At 48.0% G+C, this 24,938-nt stretch overlaps 1 protein-coding gene across 4 annotated transcripts in view; it reads left to right on the forward strand.

The window, feature by feature from the left end:
- HYDIN (HYDIN axonemal central pair apparatus protein) overlaps positions 1-24,938 on the forward strand; it is a 450,179-nt gene that overhangs the window by 300,740 nt on the left and 124,501 nt on the right. For all 4 annotated transcript variants that reach the window (XM_043494938.1, XM_038368829.2, XM_038368830.2 and 1 more), the window contains exons 24-34: positions 1,712-1,825; positions 2,128-2,230; positions 4,614-4,733; positions 5,898-6,107; positions 8,127-8,264; positions 15,036-15,213; positions 16,661-16,791; positions 18,713-18,846; positions 21,422-21,558; positions 23,976-24,103; positions 24,263-24,454. In XM_043494938.1, coding sequence (XP_043350873.1) covers positions 1,712-1,825; positions 2,128-2,230; positions 4,614-4,733; positions 5,898-6,107; positions 8,127-8,264; positions 15,036-15,213; positions 16,661-16,791; positions 18,713-18,846; positions 21,422-21,558; positions 23,976-24,103; positions 24,263-24,454 — 1,585 coding nt within the window. The remainder of the gene's footprint in view (positions 1-1,711; positions 1,826-2,127; positions 2,231-4,613; positions 4,734-5,897; positions 6,108-8,126; positions 8,265-15,035; positions 15,214-16,660; positions 16,792-18,712; positions 18,847-21,421; positions 21,559-23,975; positions 24,104-24,262; positions 24,455-24,938) is intronic.

The raw sequence follows: 24,938 nt of genomic DNA on the forward strand, positions 1-24,938 counted from the left end.
AATGAAATCAGTGGAACCAAGAGCAGTTGAGATCCTAGCTGAGCCCATGGGGAGGGGAAGGATTCACAGTCATTTCTGGGACCTCTGGATTGCAGTTCAGAAATGTTCACACTTTCTTTTGTTCTCCTCTCATGAGTTCATATGAGTGAAGTTTTGTGATTTAGAAATCTTCATCAGAAGCACATTTCAGGCAGGGGCATCATTTGCTATGGATTAAGGAGTGCAATTGCCCCCTACCCCAACCTTGGTTTGCCCCACTGTCCCCAATTTATGTCTATATGCTCCACTTCTCCCTTGCCCAACTTTTTGTGGGATAGCATTTAATCACATATAATGTTTTATATGCTGACACAATTTTTCCCCTCCTGCCAGAATTTTTCTGAAATAAACCCCCTGATTTCAAGCCTATAGCCAAGATTCAGTTAGTTAAGGGAATCTTGTTTCAGGTAGAAACGTAAATGACTCATAAAGGACACGTCAGCCAATCAGGAAACAGAAACAGTACCATGCAACTTGGGGAACGAGGCACAAAGCTCGACTAGCAAATGCCAAGTATTGACTAGGATGAAGAGTCAAAGTTTAAAAAGTACCTAAGTGATTTAGGAGATGAAATCTCATTTTCAAAAGTGACTTAGGCTCTTAGGAGCCTAAATGTCATCGAGAGTCTATGGGACCCAGGCTCCCAGGGGCCAGATTTTCAAAGTTATTTAGGCTCCTAAGGAATAAATCCCTCTGGGTGCCTATCTGCATCTTTTTGAAATTTAGCCCTAAATTCCATTTTCAAGAGTGACACAGGCACCTAAGATTATGAATACAGTCAAATAAGGGATTTGTGGATATTAGAAGGACCAAAGCTTACTCTCAAAGCCAGTTCATATTGTTGCTGTGCCAGTTCTTCTCCCTTTGCCCTCCAGGGAAAGACTGAGCTCCTCTCTGCCCTGCAGCCTTTTTATAGGCCCCAGCCTGGCCCTGATTGGCTGCTTTTAAGCCTCCACTAGATTGGCTCCCAGTAGCCCTTCCAGGATTGTCTGGGGCTCTGCACAGCCTCTCTGCCTTGCTTTAACCCCTTCCATGGCAGAATGGAGAAGCTTCCCCTCTACACAGCCACACTGTATCTGCACGGAAAGTGGTCTCTCTGTGAGATGCAGCATGGCCGGCCCTCCTCTATACAGCCTGAAATACTCAGATGTTGTCCATCAGCTACTCCTACTCGGTTCCTGCAGCAGCTGGGAGCAGTGACAGTTGAGCAGTTTCATGTATAGGGTATGTCTGCACTGCAATCAGGACAGTAGTCATAGGCACACCTGAGCGAGCATTGATCAAAGGAGCTCAGTAAAAATAGTTGTGTAGCCATGGTAGCATGGGCTAGCTGTCCGAGCATGTACCCGGGTCCTGGGTGGGATTGTTCTCAAGTAGCTAGCCCATGCTGCCACAGCTATGCTACTATTTTTTGCCAGCTAGCACAACCAAGGCTAGCTGTGATATGCCTATGTCTGCAGCAATCATGGCTCCTGATTGCCAGGTCGATATACCCATAGAGACATCAGCACCCTTCCTGGGACCTCACCCTGCCAAGTTCTGGAGCGGCTGCAGTGAGAGGATGGATGGGGTAGCTCTGGGAATTTCAGTATTCTCAATATTCAATATTCTCCCCCTCGGGCACAGGCATTTTCACAGCATACTCATGTTTAAACCTAATTTCATTTTCAAGGTTCAGTCCTGGAGGACGTAAGTCCATCATTAAACCCGAACCAACAAATGAGCAGAAAATTCAGCAGGAGCCTGAGGCAGCCTCAGAACAAACTTACAGCAACATCTCTATGAGGTTTGTACAGAAATCATCAGCCTCAAGGGTCGGATTCTGACAGAGCTTTCTGTAGGGGACCCATTCCACCACAGCCGCCCAGTCTGTGAGCTGTCAGCTACATTTCAATGAGTGGGGCCAGGGCCATCCTAGAGGATCTAGCTGTTGTAGATGGCCTTTCCCAGCAACCCAGTGGTACTTGTGCTCTTCCCCTGCTTGACTTCCCACTAGTGCGGGCCGCAGGAGATAAACCTCTATCAGATGCTTGGCAAAACTGCAAAGCTCTGGTGACTTATTCCTTTTCTCTCCTTATGTTTCACCAGCAAATCCAGAGGGATGGATGTGGAGAAACATTCCAATGGGATGAGTGAAGAAGAGACCCATTGCAAAGAGCTGCTGGACAGAAATGATTCCTCAGAAATAAAGGTAGCAATTCCTCTAACCCTATTGCCTGGATCCCATGAACTCTGAGTCATTCACCTGCTTGACCTACACACTCCAGCAGAATCATACTAATCACCCACACACACACCTTTAAACCCTCCAAATTGCCTGCTGACTTGGTGGGTCATACATTTTGGGCGGGATTTTCAAGCACACACAGCATCGCTCCAACTCTGCTCTTCATGGATGTCTCTGGTAATAAAACTCCCATTAACTTTAACTGACACTAAGCACTTTGAAAAATCAAATCTCTCTTCCAGTCCCCTAATCATTTTTGTTGCCCTCGACTGGACACTTTCAAATTTTTCCACATCCTTCTTGTAGTGTGAGGCCCAAAACTGGACACAGTACTCCAGATGAGGCCTCACCAATGTCGAATAGAGGGGAGCGATCACGTCCCTCGATCTGCTGGCAATGCCCCTACTTATACAGCCCAAAATGCCATTGGCCTTCTTGGCAACAAGGGCACATTGTTGACTCATATCCAACTTCTCGTCCACTGTAACCCCTAGGTCCTGTTCTGCAGAACTGCAGCTGAGCCATTTGGTCCCTAGTCTGTAGCAGTGCATGGGATTCTTCCGTCCTAAGTGCAGGACTCTGCACTTGTCCTTGTTGAACCTCATCAGATTTCTTTTGGCTCAATCCTCTAATTTCTCTAGGTCCCTTAGTATCCTATCCCTACTCTCTAGCGTATCTACCTCTCCTCCCAGTTCAGTGTCATGTGCAAACTTGCTGAGGGTGCAATCCACGCCATCCTCCAGATCATTAATGAGGGTATTGAACAAAACCGGCACCAGGACCGACCCTTGGGGCAATTCACTTTATACTGGCTGCCAGCTTTAGACATTGATGTTATTGTCTATCAGAATTGCCTCCTTGTTCTGTATCCCATTGAAAAGAGGATGTTAATGGAATATTAAGATGATAGGAAGGCAGTATTTCCTAGTGGATTGAGCACAGGACTCAGGAGATCTGGGTTCTATTCTCAGCTGTGCCACTGGCCTGCTGGGTGACCTTGGGCAAGTCACTTCCCTTCTTGTGCCTCAGTTTCCCCACCTGTAAAATGGGGGTAGTGCTACTGACTTCCTTTGTTTTGAGGTTGACTGATGAAAAATAGTGGAGAAGAGCTGGATATTATCATTATGACATTGTGAAGCACACAGAATTCAAGAGGTGGCAAAGTTAAGTTTGCAGTACATTCTAGTTAAGGGTCAGCAGGCAGTCACTGATAAGAATTTAACTATCATTACAGCGTATTCACTCTGGAAATTTTCTCTTGACTGGGAAAAATGGTGCTCAGTGACCATAAATACATTGTGAGCCTTGTTTTCAAATACAGGCCTGTAGTATATTCAGCATTGCCTACTTCATTGCCGTGGTTATGTACAACCAACAGACCCTGCCTGTTGGCAGGCAGGATTGAACTGGGGAGCTCTGGAGCTTAGTGCATGAGCCTCTACCACATGAGCTAAAAGCCAACTGCCTCTTAACTAAGGCTATAGAGCAGACTCATATCTCTCTCTCTAAGTGGTCTCAATGCCATTAGATAGGACGAACACCACACCCAGGAGGTGTGTGGGTTACAGTTGCACAGGTGAACCAGGTAAATGCATATATTAGTAGCTAAGTATGGACCTCACTACGCCTCTTGTTTCTTTTGCACATCCATTGTGTGCACACACTTTTCTGAACCTGGGTCCAGGCCTTTGCCTTTTGATGAGATGTCCCTATATATGTGCAATACAATACAATGTCCCTATGTATGTGCAATACAATAATGTATGCAGCAGACATGCTATGTCCAGAGACAGACCCAACCAGGAGCAAAATGACTATAGTGTTCGTTGTGAAAAGGAAGGGGTGGGCTCAAGATTGGGAGTGGCAGTTCGCTTGCCCCAGCTCAGTAGCTCTCAACCTTTCCAGACAACTGTATCCCTTTCAGGAATCTGATTTGTGTTGTGTGCCCCATGTTTCACCTCACTTAAAAACATCTTGTTTACAAAATCAGACATAAAAAAAAAGTGTAACAGCACACTAGTACTGTGAAAAATTGCTGACTTTCTCATTTTGACCATATAATTATAAAATAAATAAATTGGAATATAAATATTGTAGTGTATTCAGCATTGCCTGCTTCATTGCTGTGGTTGCACAGGTGAACCATACAGTTCAGTGTATAGTATTTCGAGCAGTATAAACAAGTCATATGAGATTTTAGTTTGTACTGACTTCACTAGTGTTTTTATGTAGGCTGTTGTAAAACTAGACAAATATCTAGATGAGTTGATGTACCTCCGGAAGAGCTCTGGGTACACGTACACCTGGTTGAGAACCACTGCTCTAGCTTGTGCTGCTTGATTCCTAGATGCTAATCGGGGGTGCTGATGAGGTGGAAGGCATTTCTCTGACTCTGAGCCCGGCGGAGCTCAAGGAATCACTGTGGTTTGCGGAGTCAGAAGACCTTCTTGCAACAGGGGTGGAAGAAGTAAGCAGGAGATTCACTGGATTTAAGACTGTTCTCTCACTCCCTTGTCTCTTGCCTCACTTCTAAGGATCATTCCCAGGGACACAGCAGCAGACTGTAGCAAACAAACTGTTCTATACCACACTATGTACGATGCTGCCATCATTGCAATATGTGTTAACTGGTTCTAAGGGCTTATCTACATTACCCGCTGGATCGACGGACAGCAATCGATCCAGCAGGGGTCGATTTATCGAGTCTAGTCTAGATGCAATAAATCGACTGCCAAGCGCTCTCCCGTCGACTTCGGTACTCCACCGGAGCGAAAGGTGCAGGCGGAGTCGAGGGGGAAGCGTCAGCTGTCGTCTTACCACAGTGAAGACTAAGTAAGTAGATCTAAGTACATCGACTTCAGCTACGTTATTCACGTAGCTGAAGTTGCGTAACTTAGATCAATCTCCCCCTCCTCCCAAGTGTCGACCAGGCCTCAGTCTCATGGACCTTAAAGTCTATGTATCTTTTAGAAACTTTCTTCTGAAGAGCAGTAACATCTTTCTGAGGGGATACTCCCGTTGACTTCACTTTCACTGACTTCAATAAAAGTTTTGCCTGGATAGAGTGTAAAGACTTCAATACTCATCCCTTCATTAATTAATTGGTTAATAATAACGATTCGGTTGTTGCCTTAGCACTGTAATGGAGACTAGCCCACCACACAGGAACAAAATCAAGAGTGTTCAGAATAAGCTGAACTGAGTCACTGTGTCTCACATTGGGCTCTGCTGACTCTTACTCTGTCTGAAGTCCCTTCAAGGGCTGGGAATTCCAAGGAAGAGGAACCTCACCTGAGAGGACTTTCTGCCACCCATAGGTCTCCAAGACTGCACTAATGCTGTCTTAGTGACTATGGAGACTACGTATGCCCTATGCCCTTTCAATTTAGATCAGGGTGGTTGTAAGCCAGAGATTAGAATCGTTCCATTTGTGCCAGCCCCACTGGAGGATCTAGTATCGTCTGTGCCTTGCTCTAAACAACTGCTATGCAGAGTAGAATGCCAGGGCATTTGAAAGAATGAAGGATCTTCTGAAGTTGCTAACCATTGATTTCTACACTTTGAAATGTTTAACTGTGTCATGTCTGCCTTGCTCTACCCTCTCCACCCCACCCCACCCCACCCCCACCAGGTGTTTGACATCTTGCCCCTCTATGGAATGCTGCAACCCAATGAGAGTCAGCAGGTCTCATTCACCTTTTATGGTCACGCTGACATCACTGCCCGGGCCAAGGCGCTGTGCGAAGTCGAGGGAGGCCCTACCTATGAGATCGTGCTGAGTGGAGAGGCTTCGCTCATCAGTTACGCCTTTGACATAAAGGAGATTGACTATGGGCTACAGGTAAAACACAGGAGAGGCCTGCATTTCAGAGCCACCAACTTCCATTCAACTGGCCGGATGTGCCATCATCCGTGCTGTCAGTGTCCCCTTCTGACAGGATGCCCCTACCTCTGGACACTGTTATACAGCCCCTCACAGCTCCACTCTCACTGTCAGTAGAACCTCCTCTGCATAATATGCACCTGTATCCCAACAACCTCTCTCTTGTGGGCAGCATAACCTCTTCAGAGTTTGTCCATCATGAAGCCCTGCATCTTTTTGGTATCTACTGTTCTTGGGCTTAGCAGAAGGGAAGCAATGGAAGTAAGATTGCTGTTCCTTTTAGGAAAAATGATTCTATCCATTAACTCCAGTGTCACTGGTGATGGTCAATCAGTTTCATGCCATGATCAGTCCTGTGCATGGTATTCCTCTGCTGGTAAAGTAGGAAGCAGCATGAACATACTCTGTGTTGTAGGGGGGCTTTAATGAACTTGCACATGAAGGAAAAATAAACCCTTGATGGAAGAGACCAGCTCCCTTGACCATGCAGAGGAAAACCACAGAGGAGGAGGAGTTTGGAGACTCATGACATGCCTTCAGAGTCTGTAGGAGAGCATTTAGTAATAAGTGACATTTGGTTTGATCTGTTCCTCTATCTCTGCAAATGCCTGAAAACAAATTAAAGGCAGTGGGGCAGTTTCATCCATGTATTTAAGCACCACAGATGAATTGAGCTCCTTTCCTTTAACCAGTCATTCAGTTTTCTTTGTTGCCTTTTCACCATTAATAGTGTTTTTAACTAGAACCCAGTAATTGTAGACTAAATGGTGTGAGACTCAGATATCAGAATCAAAACTCAAAGAACCACTGTTTCACTTAAACCAACTAAAAAAGACCAAAGAGATTATTATCGAATCTCTTTAGATGTTAATGCACCTTTTGTATTCCTTTTCCTACCACTGCAGGTTCCAAAAATACTTGGGCATAGGAGCATTTTCCAGTATACATCCTCCAGCCTCATCCAAGCAGTGCTGGACAGAATCCAGGGTTTACCACATTAAAAAAACATGTTTTCCCTGCGGATAAATGATACCGTCCTTCATTATTAAAATAATAACGTCAACTAACATCACATACATTGGATTATGCTATCACTGGAATGGGCCAAATCTGCCCCAATCTATCTCCTTTGTCTTCAGGGGAGTTACCCCAGGGATCTGTTTGACCCAGGGAGTCCGAAACACAGGACTGTCTTCCAAAAGAAATTGTTGGCAGTGTTGTAGCCATGTTGGTCTCAGGTTATGAGAGAGACAAAGGTGGGTGAGTCAGTCTTTTATTGGATTCACTGCTGTTGGTGGAAGGGACAAGCTTTCGACAGAAGTTGGTCCAATAACAGATATCTCACCTATCTTATCTTTCCCAAAAGAGGCACATTTGGAAAATGGCAGCAAGGAATAGGAAATGTTCATGTTTTCTGGAGCTGAGGGGGATCTCCCAGGTATTTCTGTGCTCGTTCACAGCTTCTCCTGCTTGCCAGATAGGAATTGCCAAGCTGGATTAGACCCCAGGGCCACCCAGGCCAGTGTCCTGTCTCTGACATTCGCTCAGAGGCCTCAGAGGAAGGTGCAGGACCCTGAATCAGGTAGTTATGGGACAAGCTTCCAACAGGAAATACTCCCATCAGTTAGAAGCTGGTTTATGCCCTGAAGCCAGGAGGATTTACATCCCCTCCAAAACTCTTCCTTTGTTCCTGATTGCTGTTTTAATCCTTTCTCTCATAAGTCTGCATGTTCTTACAGAATATCGAGTCTGTTCTGGATTCCTGCTGAGCTTGTGACCACAGCAACATGTTGTAGTGATGAGTTCCACAGCCTAGTTGTGCACTGTTTCAAAAACTGTTTCCTTTGGGCCGGTGTTGAATTTTCTGTTTCTTGCTTTCATTGAATATCCCCTTGTCTGCGTGTTATGAGTTTGTGGGAAGCAAATCTGAAAAAAAGCCTTGACATTGACACTTCTGTTCCTATCTCTTCCACTCAGCTATTTGACCAAGTTATTGAAGCTGAAATCACGCTGTGCAATAACGGGAAGGTTGGATTTGGGTACATGGTTCTGAACACGAGCCAGGCCTCAGTCGACAACCCTCCGCCAGGAGTGCCACTGATCCTGCCTGTCACTGTAAGTATCTGTGACAGATGGACGGAGCCCTAAGGGGCTAGAATTAAAATCCTGGCAGTGCCCAGCAGAGGCCCCACAAGTGCTGGCGACTGGGCTGATCACCATTCCTAAGAGAAGCCCCCTCCTTGGCATAGCAAGGGCAATTGTCTAGCTGTGTTGCCAGAGAGTGAGGATGTAAATCCAGCAGGGGAGATGATGGAAGGTTATAGCTACTGGGAGCTAGTGAAGGTCAAATGGACGTGCTCCTTAATAGACTCCCTCAATATGCTCTGAGTGGCAGGAAGCTTCTCCATCAAACGACCAGCTGCAGGCAGCTCAAGTGCTTTGGTCACACTTTGAGCTCTGGCTGCTGGGAGCTTTGGGTTTGTGCTGACGATGGAACTTGGATTGCACAGATTCTTTTTTCTTCACAGCAGAACCTAGGTCACATTGCTCAGCCCAGCCCAGCCAGTCTCAGAGCCTGGTCTGTAACCCAGCAAGATATACTGCTTCCCCACCTGCCCAATCACAGATGCCAGCTTATCCACCCACTCCTGCATGAGCCGTGCTGGTGTGTCTCTTTCAAGTGCTCAGGAGTATACCTGTACTGGCACATTTAGTTTAGGAACAGTCCTTGCTGTTTTTATGGACCCAGAGATGATTTCCGGAGTGAGGAAAGCCCAGTGTATCTCTGTTGCTCAGTTTTTCTTTCTCTCACACTGCTGCGTTCTCAGCAGACTTCTGAGTCACCTCCACTAGACACAAACCTGCATTCCTCTGCACTCACTTGTGTTCTCTGCTTTGATGGGCTTTGCCTGCAGCTTGTGTTCATTCCCCTTAGTGCAGTGGTTCCCAAACTTTAACAGCCCGCAAACCGCTTTCACTAAATTGTGCAATCTTGTGAACCCCCTCCTAAAAATTAATATTTCCAGGGATTTAAGTTTAAATTTCCTCCGCACTCCGTGGAGCTCCAGCTGCTGGACCCCGTTGATCGCCCTGGTCAACTGAGCTCCACTGAGCTCAGGCTGCAGGTCCCGCTGACCACTGGGTCTCAGGCTGCTGTCCCCAACTGCCGGGCCCCGCTCTCCATGGGGCTTGGGCTGCTAGCCCCGTGCAGAGCACTGGGGTTTGGGCTGCCGGCTCCCCCACTGACGGGGGCAGGGCTCGAGCTGCAGCCCAAACTGCCCAGCCCCACTCCCCCTGGGGCTTGGGCTGCCAGCCCCATGCGGAGCGTTTGGGTTTGGGCTGCTGGCTCCCCTGTTCACAGGGGCAGGGCTTGGGCTGCCAGCCCCAGCTGCCCTGCCCCGCTCTCCCTGGGGCTCAGGCTGTCTGCCCTGCAACCAGGTCCCACCTGTTGCCTCCAATGCCCGGGGTCCTCTAGCCGCCATTAGTGAAATTTTTCTGGTGAACCCCCTGTAACGTTCTGCGAATCCCCAGGGGTTTGCGAACCGCAGTTTGGGAACCACTGCCTTAGGGCAAAGTACTGTCTGAGATCCTGATGGTCCTTGTGCAGCAGGATGGGGGTTGGAAGGCCTTCCCCTGCTCCCATGACTCTGCAATGGGCCCCCACCAGAACAGTCTCTGTGCTCTGGGCAGCAGGATGTTAGGGGCTGTAGCCCATAGAGCTAACTTAGCCTTTTCTTTTCCTTAGCAGTAACTAGACTAGACTAGATCCCTGTTCCTCCAGCTCATTACATTAGTATCCACTGACAACCAATACAATTATTAACCATTAAAGAATACGGCTAGAGGTGGCCAGGAGGAGTTGGAGCCAATCCCTCTCTCCTGTTCACCTGCCCACAAAGCAGGACCAGTGCAGGGGGGGAACCAGTCCATGCCATTAAGCAGATTGCTCAGCTCCACATGCAAGGAGAAGCCCTAGTAAAGTGCTTGCCTCTTAGGCCCCATCTAACTGCCTCTGTATAGGTCTGGGAAAGCCATAGCCTGCCCCTCATGTTGCAGTGATGTCCCCTCTCTGTCCCCCTCGGCAGTGTGACTAATGTACCTCTCAGGTTTATTGCTTCTTTCAAGTTTCCTCTTTCCCAAGGAGAGGAAACCAAATGGCTCTAATATTTCCATGTAACTTTCATGAAGCCTGGTATCCTCACACAGATGAGTCTCTGATGCCCTCTGCTGCCGCCTCTCTGAGACTGTGATCTCCTGCCGGAAGAACAGCAAGCAGGACTGCCCGGGATCCTGTATGGGGGCTACGTGCTTTGTAACAGCTGCTGCTCCTCTGCTAACACAGCCAAGGACCTGGTCTGGCTGTCTTTTTACTAAGTGCTGTGTTTGTGTTCCCCAGGGATTTCCACTGCTCTCTGCCCAGTGAGCATGCTGGCTGATTGCTCTGTTGAACAAAGATTCTGTCCCCCAACACAGCACTGTGGGGAGCAAAGCTGAGGAAATTCCATAGAAATGGGACTGAAAGGTGACACAGGAGGGGAAATCAGTTACCCACCAGTACCTTCCGATTGCACAGAGGCCAGTACCTTTGTCTGACAGACCCTGCCTGAGGGGGGTTCTAGGTCTGGGGCTACCAGAGCCAGGGAATAGCCACTCTGCGTGGAAGGCTGCCAATCAACCCTGCAAAAGTTTCCTGCTGCTCAGAGCAGCATTGCTACCTGCTATATACACTCCTTGCCCCCCGACCAGGGTTATGAGTGCACGGGGAGCCAAGGAAAGATAGCGGTTGGTGCTGGGGGCAAGGCAGGGAGGAACACAGCAGCAAAAAGGGGATCCCCCCACATTAAGGAGATCCCCTGGTTTTCTCATAGATGTTGACCCTACATGAGCTATAAAGGCTACAGCACCTACCAGCCCTGCAGCTGGACAGCTCTCCTTCAGAGTTACCTCTGGAAGCCAACGTCTTCTCTTACCTGCTATTCTGCAGGCTCTTGTTGCTATTCCTCTCCGAGGTGCTGCCTTGTCAGTGCTAACTACACGATGTCCACTGGCTACTGCCGATCTGTTATGACCGTGATAGCTTCAGTGTATCGGAGCGAGTTAATGAAGGACTAGGTGCCTATGCTGGAGTGCACACTGACTCTCCTCAATCACACTGCTCTCTCGGGCGACCCCCCACCCCCCACACCCCCTACAGATGGCCTGGAATTCATGAGAGAAGAGCCATTGACTTGGCTGCTTTTTGCTCTTTGCTATCTCTGCTGATAGAACTGTCTCCTTTCCAGACCAACTTCATGATCCTGCGGCTCAGGGGCCTCTGCATTTAGAATTACATGCTTGCCTAGGGTGTTTGCATCCAATATGGCCCTAGGTTGTATGTGCTCCAGGGATGGGATCTGTACAAAACACAGTAAGCTTTTCATTTCCATTTGCTCCTCCCTTTTCCCCACTGGCTCCTGTATTTTGCTGGTAAGAAAATACCCTTGGTCTCTGAAATGGACTCTCTTATATTCCTCCCTTCACCATCCTTTAGTTTAAGTAAATATCTAGGTAACTTCTATACACCAGCTGCTGATCTGTCATTTGGATTCAGATTTTTAAAGGTACTCAGGTGTTACTGCATTCAGCGTTGCAGTGCCTCACTGATTCAGGAGCCTTAGTCTCATTTTCAAAGTGATTTACCCAGGTAGGTGTTAAATTCAATGGGGTTTTGGCTCCTAAATGCCTAAATTCCTTTTGAAATGAAATTTAGGCTCCTAATTGAGTTAGCTGTTGCAACGCTGAATGCAGCAACACCTGTATACCTTCACAAATCTAAGCCTTAGCCCATTTCTCCAATAATGCTACTTCCTGCTCCCAAACTACACTTTGCTATCTAAAAAGCATGCATCTCTCGGGGATGCTGTGTGTTATATGGATGGGGCACTGGCTGGGGACTCAGGAGATCTGGGTTCTGCTCTTGGCTCTGCCACTGACCTGCTGTGTGACCTTGGCTAGTCACGTCCCTGCTCTGTGCCTCAGTTTCCTCTTCCACCCATTGTCTGCCTTGTCTATTTGGACTATAAGCTCTCTGGGGCAGGGATTGTCTCTCATTTTATGTGTATAGCACCTGCTCCATGGGGCTGTGATCTCAATTGCTTGTATTACTGTAGGCCCTACTGTAATACAAATAATAACAAAAAACACCATGCAGCCCACTGGAGAGACACCAGCATCCCTTCAGGCACTTAACACTTTCCTAAGCATTTCAGCCTCTCTCTCAGCATATCCCAGCACATTTTTCTAGAGTTGCCCCTGTTTTTGCTCCCTGAGTCCATTGAATGTCCTACCCCAGAGCTGATGTGTCCTTTCTCATTTCTGCCTCTCTTGGTCCTTCCCCCTCGGTGCTATTGGGAGGAGTGGATCATGTGATGTCTGCTGCTGTGGAGTAGTGAAGATCAGTGACCTTGATTCTGCCCTTTGCTATTATAGAAACCAAGGACATGACTCTGACCCCATAGCGCAGAGTGATTTTCCCCTTCTGGGCCAGCTCAGGCAAAACCTCCCCACGCATTCAGGCCCTTGTATTCCTAAAGTGATGGCCAGAGTCCTTGACAGCCATCTGTTATCTAGCCAAGTGGACAGGCATCATCCCTCATTTACTCATGCACATGCTGTAAGTGTGCAGGCAGTGATAGTTGTGCAAATGGGCCTCTAGATAGTGACAATCAGGGCCTGGATGTTAACTGTTGGAGCGGTGGGAAGGGGGATACAATAAAAGATCCATGTTAGGGAATGGGGTTTGTCAGGTTCAATAGGTTCTAGGTGATGCCACACTTTGTCACGTGTACTTATCGATAGTATCTGAGCACCTCGCCATCTTTTTCTTGTCATTAGTCTCACAGCACCCTTGAGAGTCAGGGAAATGCTCTTATCCCCATTTTTTGACAGATGGAGAACTGCAGCACAGAGAGACTAAGGGAACATCGCCACAGCAGCTGGAAAGTGTAATCCCCAGTTTGGGCAAACATTCTGGTGCTAGTGCCTAAAAATAACAGTGCAGCGGCGTGGGCTCACCACCCACATACAGACACTCCCAACCCTCTGGCTACATCCTTGGGTGGTGAACCTGTGCCACCAGGGCCATGCTGCTGGAGTATGTACATCTCCCTGAAGTGGGAATTATACCTCCCAGCTGCCATGAAGACAGACCTTCACAAGGGCATACAAGAAGTTGGTAACAGAGAAAGGAATTGAACCTGGGTCCCCCCTCGCCCAGGCTAGCAGCTTAGCCTCTCAGCCACCCTTCCTCTGACTGAACAGGCTGAGTTTCTCCACTATGTTGCTGTGTTGAAATGTGCACCCTGCACAATTCCAGCCCAGCAACCTAGTTGGTTGGTAGATACACTGGAGGGTAGGTATAGGATACAGAGGGCCCTAGACAAATTAGAGGATTGGGCCAAAAGAAATCTGATGAGGTTCAACAAGGACAAGTGCAGAGTCCTGCACTTAGGACGGAAGAATCCCATGCACCGCTACAGACTAGGGACCGAGCGGCTAGGCAGCAGTTCTGCAGAAAAGGACCTATGGGTTACAGTGGACGAGAAACTGGCTATGAGTCAAAAGTGTGCCCTTGTTGCCAAGAAGGCTAACAGCATTTTAGGCTGTATAAGTAGGGGCTTTGCCAGTAGATTGAGGGACGTGATCGTTCCCCTCTATTCGACATTGGTGAGGCCTCATCTGGAGTACTGTGTCCAGTTTTGGGCCCCAGACTACAAGAAGGATGTGGAAAAATTGGAAAATGTCCAGTGGAGGACAACAAAAAATGATTAGGGTGCTGGAGCACGCCTTATGAGGAGAGGCTGAGGGAACTGGGATAGTGTAGTCTGCAAAAGAGAAGAATGAGGGGGGATTTGATAGCTTCTTTCAACTACCTGAAAGGGGGTTCCAAAGAGGATGGATCTAGACTGTTCTCAGTGGTAGCAGATGACAGAACAAGGAGTAATGGTCTCAAGTTGCAGTGGGGGAGGTTTAGGTTGGATATTAGGAAAAACTTTTTCGCTAGGAGGGTGGTGAAGCACTGGAATGGGTTACGTAGGGAGGTGGTGGAATCTCCTTCCTTGGAGGTTTTCAAGGTCAGGCTTGACAAGGCCCTGGCTGGGATGATTTAGTTGGGGATTGGTCCTGCTTTGAGCAGGGGATGGACTTCCAACCCTGATATTCTATGATGTGTCCAGCTACTGCAGTGGTTTGCCACACTTCGAAATCCATGCAGGTGAATGAAAACACTTCCCCTTTGCCAGCAGGAATGAAGTATTGTCCTAGAAAAGACTTTCCCAAGCCTAATACCTAGCTGTGGGCCTGCTTGGGTGACCAAGTGTGAAGGGCACAGGCAGCCTCTCTTCCCCCACTCACAGCCCTGTGCAATGTGGATGGGGGTGGAGGCACAGGGACTGATCCCTGTTTGCTGTTACCCTCTTGGGTGCAAGCTGCCTGAAAGGGAGTGGGGTAAAAGGGGGGCTATGTAGCTGGTTGGGCATACTCTGACCCCTTTCTGAGCCACAATTGAGCCAGCAGTCGTACAGGGGATGCTGCCTGCAGAGCAGCACCCTGTAGCATGCCTGAAGACACCCAGGGCACAACCAGTCCTGCATTAGTAATGGTCTGACAGGATAGGCCTCATGGTGTATTCTGACACAGAGGCTTGAGCTTATGAGTGCTTTGGGGTCTATGGAAGCTACAGTACGTCGCTTGAATCCAGTGAGAGCAACTTCACTTGTTCTGTTTGCTTCAGCTCGATGCCCTCCCTTCCTCACCTCTTGCCCCCATCCCAGCTCGTGGCAGCATCCCCATGTGTTCAGTGAACCCTCTGCCCGGTACCATGTCCTGGCTGTCTCCCACCTGCTACAGGGTTACATTGAACCAGAAAAAGAACAGGTGCTGAAGGTCTATTACCTGCCTGGCGTGCCTGAGGTCTTCCAGCAGACCTTCCAGATACAGGTGGCCCACCTGGAGCCAGAGAGCATCACCTTGAAAGGAGAGGGAACATTCCCCAGGATCTGCCTGGATCTTCCCAGAAACATCAAAGGTAGGGACCCCCTCCCCACCATTCCCTCTTCTGCTCAGTTCCAGACACTTGCTGAAGGCTCTCTCCAGTACTTCCTTGCCTCGCATTCATCGGGCACCATCACATGTACTTCCAAAGAACATGTAGGTTCTGGGAACCATAGGACTGGCAGGGACCTCCTGGGTCATGGAGTCCACTTCCTGCTATGGCAGGCAACTCCATCGGAGAAACTTATCAAGCTCAATCTTAGCACTAGTCAGGTTGTTTGGCCCCGCTCTGTCTATTGGCTCGGGATTATTAACGAAATCTTCAACCTTTCAACCGCTGCTATTGGCATGTGGTATTTACTGAGCACTAACATGGCAGCAAATGCAGGAGAGGATGTGGTCTCTCCCCCAGAGACTGTACCATTGAGAGAGCCAGGTGATACAATAATGGCCCAGAGAGGGTCCAGGTGGGCAAGAAGTTGTGGGGTACGGTGGAACAGTGGCAGGGAGGGGTACAGCTCAGTGAGAATGAGACACTTATATTGAGGAAGAAGATGAATGGGACTGATGGAGGGATTCAGAGAGGGAGACACATGCTCTTCATGGTGTGTGAGAGGAGGTCTTTTTCACAGCAGCATTTGGGATGTGCTGAAGGAGAGGGAGGTGGGGAGCTGGGGGCCAGAGAGGAGGAGATTGGGTATAGTCAAGGCAGGAGAAGACCCCAAGCCATGGAGAAGAGATTTAGCCACAGAGCTATAGAGGGAAGGACGGGATAGATGCTGGAGAGGAAAAGCCGAAAGGATTTAGGAATAACCTGAATGGGGTTTGTGGGGAGAAGAGAGGACTCAAATCAGATATTGAGGTTGTTTGCTTCAGTGACAGGGAGGACAATGGAGGAAGGGAGCGAGCCTGCGAGGAAAGATGAGGGGGCTCGCTCTGGGTCATGCTTAGCTTGAGTTGGAGGAAGGACAGCGAGGTTGAGAGGCAGTGACCGTTGTGCAAACACATGGAGTCGGAGAGGCAGATCTGGCGGGAATCAGCACAGGGAGAAGCCATCTCAGGTGATCCAGGGATAAGAAGAGTCAGACGGGGGGAAGATGGAGAAGGGGAAGGGGATGGAGAAGACAGGGCAGGAGCTCTTGCCAGTTGTATCTATTTTGATTATGAAGGAACGAGCAAGTTCCTAAATGGGAAGGGAGGAGGACAGAAGCAGGGGAGGAGTTTTGAGAAGAAAATCAGAGGTTGAGCAGAGATCATAAGCGCTGGACCTAATTGGGAGAGAACAGAACTGATGGCAGAGCTGCAGGAGGAGAGAGCTAATCTGTAGGGAAGGAAGTATGCACTGTTTTTGCATTTTCCTCGGTGGGTTTGAGAGATGGGGGGCCATGGTAGGGTTCATTGAGGTTTCCTGGGTGTAACTGAGGTAGAATCTGTGTATAACCCATGCTTTTTTCCTGACCACCCATTGGTTCCTCCTACAGGAAATGAAAGATATGAGAATATCCTCAAGGAGGCAAAACAAAGAATGGAAGGAGCGACTCAGAGAAATGAGGCACTTGGCCACCCAGATGCAATGGCTGCAGAGCTATCAACGGACCATTCTGGCACCATGGTAAGAAAGGCTGCTGTTTCCTTTAAGTGCTTCCTGCTGCCCTGGCCACACCCCTCTGCAGCCACCCTTATTTTGGCGTGTACTGACTCTTAATGCCACCACCTCCATGGGGTGACTGACACTCTATCCAGTTTGTGTCACTACAGCTGCATCCTTGGTAGGTTATCCACCACCACAGTCACCTGCCACGGGGAATACGCCTACAGTTTGTAACTACTCTAGTTGCATCTGATAATTCTATTCAGAAAATGTAACAATCTCAATAATACATGGCCTGATCCTGCAGCCCATACTGACCTGGGTAGTCCCACTGACTTCCAGAAGGACTAACTGTGCAAGTAAACACTGGAAGACTGAGCCCAGAGACGTGCACAGCCAAGAGAGGGATGAGACAAAGGCATAAACATTGTGCCTGATCTCTGCAGCAAATGGTTATCTAAGTGCCTGGTGCAGCAGAACACTCAGCATGCTTCTGGTGTGTAGCATTTGGAAGTTTATGCAAGGAAGTATGGTATGACATGTGATCTATGCTAGCTTGGATGTATTGTACTCAATTAGCTCAGGCAGTGGCTCTTCCAGGCTGGGAGCATGCCTTCGTTCTGCTGTGTAAAGCACTGGTAAACCTTTGGTGCGGTATCAATGTTTTGTAATGGTGATTTAGCTGGTTGCTGATGTAGGGAGGGCTATGTGTCTTACTCAGACCCAATATTTCTAGGTTTACCTGATCATAGAGAACTGAACTATTTGAGTCTGTAGTCTAATCTATTCCAGAGCCTTGTTTACGTATGTTCTTATAACCATACTCATTACAGTAGCATCAGACATGCATGAAGTGACATGACTCACATCTGTCATGTGTGGTTTGTTCTCTCTCTCATCCTCTTCCCAACAGTTTATGTGAAGTTTCAAACAACTCTGGGTGGGACTTTCCACTCTAACAAATACCCACTTGTCAGTAGCTCAGTTGATTCCCTCCCGGTCTCTGTAATGATATTCAGTTGAATTATTGATTGTATGCTAGTTCCTGGATCTTTCTCTTTTCAATGCATTGCAGTCCATATTCTGGATAGATTCATGCCGATGGCAAATAGCATTTAAAATAGTTCCCTGAGTGGGAAAACCTACATAAAATTGCATTACTTTGTATCATATCACACAATTAGCTGTGTTAGACAGACAGGTGTTCACCCTTCTGCCAGCAGATTTACTACAGTCTGGCCTGTATCAGTGATCGGGGTGGTCCTCCCTTGTAGGGGCCTGTTGCATTTGTCTTTAATAGTGACCATTTAGTGCATTCCAGGCCTCCACCGGGGACAGACAGATGCTTGGGATATTGAAAGTTTCCTGGCTTGTCTGGTAACTGGCCTGTATATTTGCCTGGCTACTCAGTTTTTAATTGTGACTAGCCAGACAGAAAACCAGGTCATTTACCAGTGATCTCTTACGCTATCTCCAGGCAAGGTGGCTTGCTGGTAAACTACAGCCAGATCAACACTTACAAATTAGATCAGCCTCACTGCGTCACTCGGGGGGGGGGTGAAAAAATTCACCCCCTCAAGCACCGTAGTTTAGCTGACCTAACCTCTGGTGTAGACATGGCTAGGTTGATGTTAGAGTTCTTCCATCGATGTACCTGCTGCTGCTCGAGGAGGGGGATTACCTACATCGACAGAAAAACCCTTCCATCGATGTACAAAGTATCTACACTACTGCGCTGCACCTCTGTCTCACTTGTAGGGAGAATGGTGGAGAGCTACATCCAGACTCAGCAGTGAGACAAAGCTGTTTGCCTTGTGGAGGGGATGACACAACCAACCCCATCAGAAGTTGCACACAGTGAGAATGGGGGCCTGCCTTCTGGGAAGAGCTTGTGCTTTCTAAAGGGCTTCTGCTGACCAGCTACTCTCTTTGCTTTCCCCAGTTTGACGCTTGGCTGCAGATGGAAGTGGAGCGGCTGCTCATACAAGAACATGCCCTGGAGCAGCAGAAAGCTATTGTCTCTGATCCCATGGAGGACTCCACCCTCAGCCAGCGTGCTCGCCAAAAACTAGTGAAGTTAGTGATGGCCTGTGGCCTATTGGCCTGTGCAGGATGCCCACATCTACAGAACCATGCGGCAATAGCTCTGCACCTCAGCAGGGGCCTGTCTCTATGGGATGCTGCACACCTCCTGTGAACTGCTGAGTGTCCTCAACTCCCACTGATGTTGCTGGGACTTGCGGGTGCTCAGCACCTCACAGTGCCAGAGTTTGGAATTCAGGACTGGTTCCGATTCCGACTCCTGCGGGTCTCTCTGCAGCTCGCTGGTTGGAAGTTCTTTGAAGGGGTCAACAAATGTGGACAAGGGGGATCCACAGGATATAGTGTACTTAGATTTCCAGAAAGCCTTTGACAAGGTCCCTCACGAAAGGCTCTTACGTAGATTAAGTTGTCATGGGATAAGAGGGAAGATCCTTTCATGGATTGAGAACTGGTTAAAAGACAGGGAACAAAGGGTAGGATTAAATGGTAAATTTTCAGAATGGAGAGGGGTAATGAGTGGTGTTCCCCAAGGGTCAGTCTTAGGACCAATCCTATTCAACTTATTCATAAATGATCTGGGGAAAGGGGTAAACAGCGAGGTGGCAAAGTTTTCAGATGATACTAATCTGCTCCAGATAGTTAAGAACAAAGCAGATTGTGAAGAACTTCAAAAAGATCTCACAAAACTAAGTGATTGGACAACAAAACGGCAAATGAAATTTAATGTGGATAAATGTAAAGTAATGCCCATTGGAAAAAATAAGCCCAGTTATACATACAATATGATGGGAGCTAATTTAGCTACAATCAGGAGAAAGATCTTGGAGTCATCGTGGATAGTTCTTTGTATCCACGCAGTGTGCAACGGGATGTTAGGAATCATTAAAAAAGGGATAGAGAATAAGATGGAAAATATCATATTTCCCTTATGTAAATCCATGGTACGCTCACATCTTGAATACTGCGTACAGAAGTGGTCCCCTCATCTCAAAAAAGATATACTGGCATTAGAAAAGGTTCAGAAAAGGGCAACTAAAATGATTAGGGGTTTGGAACGGGTCCTCTATGAGGAGAGATTAAAGAGGCTAGGACTTTGTAGCTTGGAAAAGAGGAGACTAAGGGGGGATATGATAGAGGTCTATAAAAACATGAGTGGTGTGGAGAAAGTGAATAATGAAAAGTTATTTACTTGTTCCCATAATATAAGAACTAGGGGCCACCAAATGAAATTAATGGTCAGCAGGTTTAAAACAAATAAAAGGAAGTTCTTCTTCACACAGCGCACAGTCAACCTGTGGAACTCCTTGCCTGAGGAGGTTGTGAAGGCTAGGACTATAACAGGATTTAAAAGAGAACTGGATAAATTCATGGAGGCTAAGTCCATTCATGGCTATTAGCCAGGATGGGTAAGGAATGGTGTCCCTAGTCTGTTTGTCAGAGGGTGGAGATGGATGGCAGGAGAGAGATCACTGATCATTACCCGTTAGGTTCACTCCCTCTGGGGCACCTGGCACTGGCCACTGTTGGAAGACAGGATACTGGGCTGGATGGACCTTTGGTCTGACCCAGTATGGCCATTCTTATGTTCTTATGAATGTGTAGCATTCCTTGCAAAAGATTTTACAATTCCATTGTTGACTACAAATGTCTTCCTCGTGTGGCTGGGCTGGTTTTGTCTCCAGCTCTGAGCCCAGTAGGGTCAGTCAAATTTATTAAAGTCAAATTGCCTTTTGCCAGATTAATGCATCATTACTGGCAACAGCCAGAGACCATCAAACCAGTTCAGACTGGGTAATAACCATTGCTACTGATGGGCCATGGAGCAGAAGGCTTCATATGACAAGCTGACCAGACTGGGCATAACAGCAGGAAAATGTTCCACTCCTGAGTTTAGGAACTGGGAATTACACAGATATCAACTGGACAAGACTTAGCCCAAGGAGTGTGACTACTGGTGGGATCACAGGGGTACACAGACCAACAAGTCTTCTCATTGCCCCTCCTTGAATGAGACAAAGACATTTCCTGTGTTCAGCTACACCTTGATTCAGGAACATGCTTGTGTTTCTGTCCCATTGACTTCACCTGCACCTAAGCATGTGCATAGGGTTATTGGTATGCTTAAGTGCTCTCCGGAATATTGATGCCTTCCTGAATTGTGACCCTAGCACCAACGAGGAATGGGCCTGCTTTGGAAGAGCCTCACCTCCTATCTATGGGGGCTGAGTTCTGCATTCTAAGGGTGTTGGCATGGGTGAAACTTGGTTACAGTGCAGAGAAACTTCACTGAAATGTATTGAATCAATTTTAAGTGACCCAGCATTACATTAATATACGCTAGGGAACTTTTAGTTCATACCAGCAGGCTCTACATGGGCCAGTTAGCATGCAACACATTGGTGTACTTTAGAAATCATGCACTGCTGCCCATGCAGACAAGCCGTTAATGATACATCATTAGGAATTTAGGCCTGGGGTTAGGCACTTAGGGCTGAGTTTTCTAAGCAGTGAATGGTTATATAACATGGGACTTGCTCCTCTCTTTGAAAATGCAGCCCAACTGAGCAGGAGGCTGTGACTCAAACTGAGCTCTCGTTAACCCTTTCAGAGCTCAGCTGCCTGAATACATCTTGGACTTTGGCTACATCATTCTTGGTAACATCCGAACTCACATTGTCAAAATCACCAACACCAGCGAGTTCCCTGTATCCTTCCATGCAGACAGACGGGCCCTGCATGATACAGGTAATGGGGATGAGATGCTTATGTGGGCTCTAACTAAATGGAGGAGGAATGAACCATCTCAGTCTGATGCAATAATTCAAAATCTGTTGACTGTGCAGAGGCAGCAGTTCTGCAGAGAAAGACCGAGGGGTTACAGTGGACGAGGAGCTGGATATGCATCAGCAGTGTGCCCTTGGTGCCACGAAGGCCAATAGCATTTGGGACTGTATAAGGAGGGGCATTGCCAGCAGATCGAGGGACATGATCGTTCCCCTCTATTCGACATTAGTGAGGCCTCATCTGGAGTACTGTGTCCAGTTTTGGGCCTCACACGACAAGAAGGATGTGGAATAATTGGAAAATGTTCAGCGGAGGGCAACAGAAATGATTAGGGGACTGGAACACATGACTTATGAGGAGAAGCTGAGGGAACTGGGATTGTTTAGTCTGCAGAAGAGAAGAATGAGGGGGGATTTGATAGCTGCTTTCAACTACTTGAAAGGGGGTTCCAAAGAGGATGGATCTAGACTGTTCTCAGTGGTAGCAGATGACAGAACAAGGAGTAATGGTCTCAAGTTGCAGTGGGGGAGGTTTAGGCTGGATACTAGGAAAAACTTTTTCACGAGGAGGGTGGTGAAACACTGGAATGCGTTACCTAGGGAGGTGGTGGAATCTCCTTCCTTGGTGGTTTTCAAGGTCAGGCTTGACAAAGCCCTGGCTGGGATGATTTAGTTGGGGATTGGTCCTGCTTTGAGCAGGCGGTTGGACTAGATGACCTCCTTAGGTCCTTTCCAACTGCGATATTCTGTGATTCTATGTAATATGGGAAATCCCACCTCTTCCCATTAGGGCTTTCTGTTTCTTACGCTTTTCTCCATCCAGTAACGCTCACCCCACCCGCCCCTCTGCCAGCTGCCTTTTTGCCAACTCTTACTTCAGTTGGAGGGACGGAGAACCAGGATCCCCGCCCCTCCACCCCCGGTGCAGGGCCACTCTCAGCTGATGGAAAACAGCATACCAGCTCCTGGCCAATGCCCCATCTACACACCCTGTTGGTGTGGGAAAGTTGGAGAGTGACTGTGCAACTTTGATTCTCCGCTGGCCGATGGTCCCATAGGGATCATAGCCAACTGGCATAAGTAAGAGCCCACCCCCAGGGCTGAGTGGCTCTCAGTGCAAGAGAGAATCGAGACCAGAATATATCAAGTCTGTTCCTGCTCCCTAGGTGATCAGTGGAAGCTTTACTGTTGACTTTAATGGGAGCAGGATTGGGCCCAGAGTCATCCTTTAAGGTCAGTGTTTCTCCAGGGATCAGCATTAGGGAATTAGATGATGCTGCAGTCAGCACCTTCTTTCCTCCCCTTGCTACAGCTTGGCCTGTGGTCTGGTCTCCCTCTGTCTGATAGCTGGAATGCAGGTTTGCAGCATGGGAGCACACAGACACATCTCGTTCATGGCAGACTTGAACACAGTGCTTATTTTGTTATTAAACCTGGGTTTTAGACTCACATACAAGGCTCTGATTACTTTGTTCTGTGTATGTACAGTGCCTAGCACAATGAGGTTCTGATCTGTCACTGGGGCCCTCGCTGCTCCGGTGCTACCAACAATAAATAATCATCCCCTTTTATAACACTAATGAAAATGTCTGGGTGTTTGTTTTCAATGTTTTGCTTTAAAATTACAGGATAAACCAGTTCTTAGCCAAGTCCTGTTAGAAAGCAGTGACTGTGCTGGGAGAAAGGTCCTTAAAGCCACCTCTGGGATGTCTCGTAGGGAGCTGCTGACTGGAAATCTCTGCAGAAGAGAGTCAGAATAAGTGGGATTTCAGCAGCTGCAGTAACTTGTACCAAACACTTGGGATGCTAAAGAGCAAAGTGTGCATGTCACTTCACCGAGGGGGCCTGCCCAGATACAGGCAGAGCAGATGGGTCTCTCCTGTGCTCTATTATTGTGGGTTGGGGTTTCTGTTGTTTTACTGGCTGAATAGTGACATGCATTGCCACACTCTGATGTGCAGTGCATTGTATGTAAGGTTGCTCTTTGCATTAACAGGGATCACTCATATAAATCCCCAACCGTGAGAAACTCAGGAGATTAGCAGGAAGTGTACAAGTGTTCACACTGGCTCAGCTTTGCTGTGTTGTGATGAATGTGTGTGGTGTGTGTGTGTGTGTGTGTGTGTATGTTTCTACTAAGCAGAATCAGAACTGCTGTGCTGTGTCATAGGCCCTAGGCTTTCAGCCGGTGGCGATTCTCCTTTCCCTCTGGTACCTGTGCTCTTGGAGCAGAGGGATCTGCTTTCTGTCACTCTGTCACCAGTAAGTTGTGGAGGGCTGTACTGTGACAGCTGTGAGGCATAGTTACACTATGACTTACGTGCATCATGCTTTCTGCAGACCGTAGGTTCTAAGTGGTTTTGTTATGTGGTGGTCAAGGTTTCAGCATAGAACTGGACCGTGTGAAGAACCTGCCCTACTGTGAGACAGAAACGTTTGAAGTACAGTTTGATCCACGCAGTGCCAACTTGCCCTTGGGAGATGTGGAAGTGCTCCTGCCCATCAAGGTATGAGGTATTCTCCAGCCCCGTAGCCTTCACTCTCCATCCCTTGCTGGTAAAGGTTTGAGTCACTCTCTTAGCCCGGCTTCCCCAGCCTGTCACGGTTCAAGTCTGCAGTTAGTTCTCCTCCAGACGTCTCACCAGGGGCCTACGTTGTGTACTCAGGTTGTAGCTGGCCCGACGTTTCACATCTGCCTTCGTGCCAAGGTGACCATGCCTTCGCTCTGCATCTCCAACAACAAGCTGGAGTTCTCCTCCATCCAGTGTGGGCAGTGCCAGGTGGAGACCATCCAGCTCCACAATCAGCTGCAGATCACTTGCGAATGGTTCATCACCAGTAATGAGTGCATCAAAAAGGTAAAGCAAAGACAGCCAGTGACGTCCCTACCTCCTTCCATTACCGCCACTCCCCATTGTGCCCTCAGGCCTCAGTTCCACAACCCTTATTGCACAGAGTAGCACTTACCTCAGTAATGACTCAGTGAGTAAGGATTGTAGATCCAGGACCTACAGCAAAGTACCAGCCTGCTCCAGTCATAGAGTCAGCTTACTAGGCCTTGGATGCGTTTTAACACCCAATAGTCAAACAGCTGATGACGTTTGCTGAGCTGATACATTTGAGCTGCTAATGTCAAAGCTGTGAGCCAAGTGGGAATTCCCTTTTTAAGAACATCATGGGAACATCATAGCGCCTTTCATGCTCTGTTCTGCAAACAGGAACATGCTTGATTTATGAGCCCCATGTGTCATTCCTCAGACCAGGAGATGCAAGCAGCATAAGGCTGCCCAGGGGTTTGTGGGAAGAGGGAATGATACTCTGCAGCGCCTCTGGTAGCGAAGC

Source organism: Dermochelys coriacea, chromosome 12 (assembly GCF_009764565.3).
Source record: "Dermochelys coriacea isolate rDerCor1 chromosome 12, rDerCor1.pri.v4, whole genome shotgun sequence".
Classification (NCBI taxonomy): domain Eukaryota; kingdom Metazoa; phylum Chordata; order Testudines; family Dermochelyidae; genus Dermochelys; species Dermochelys coriacea.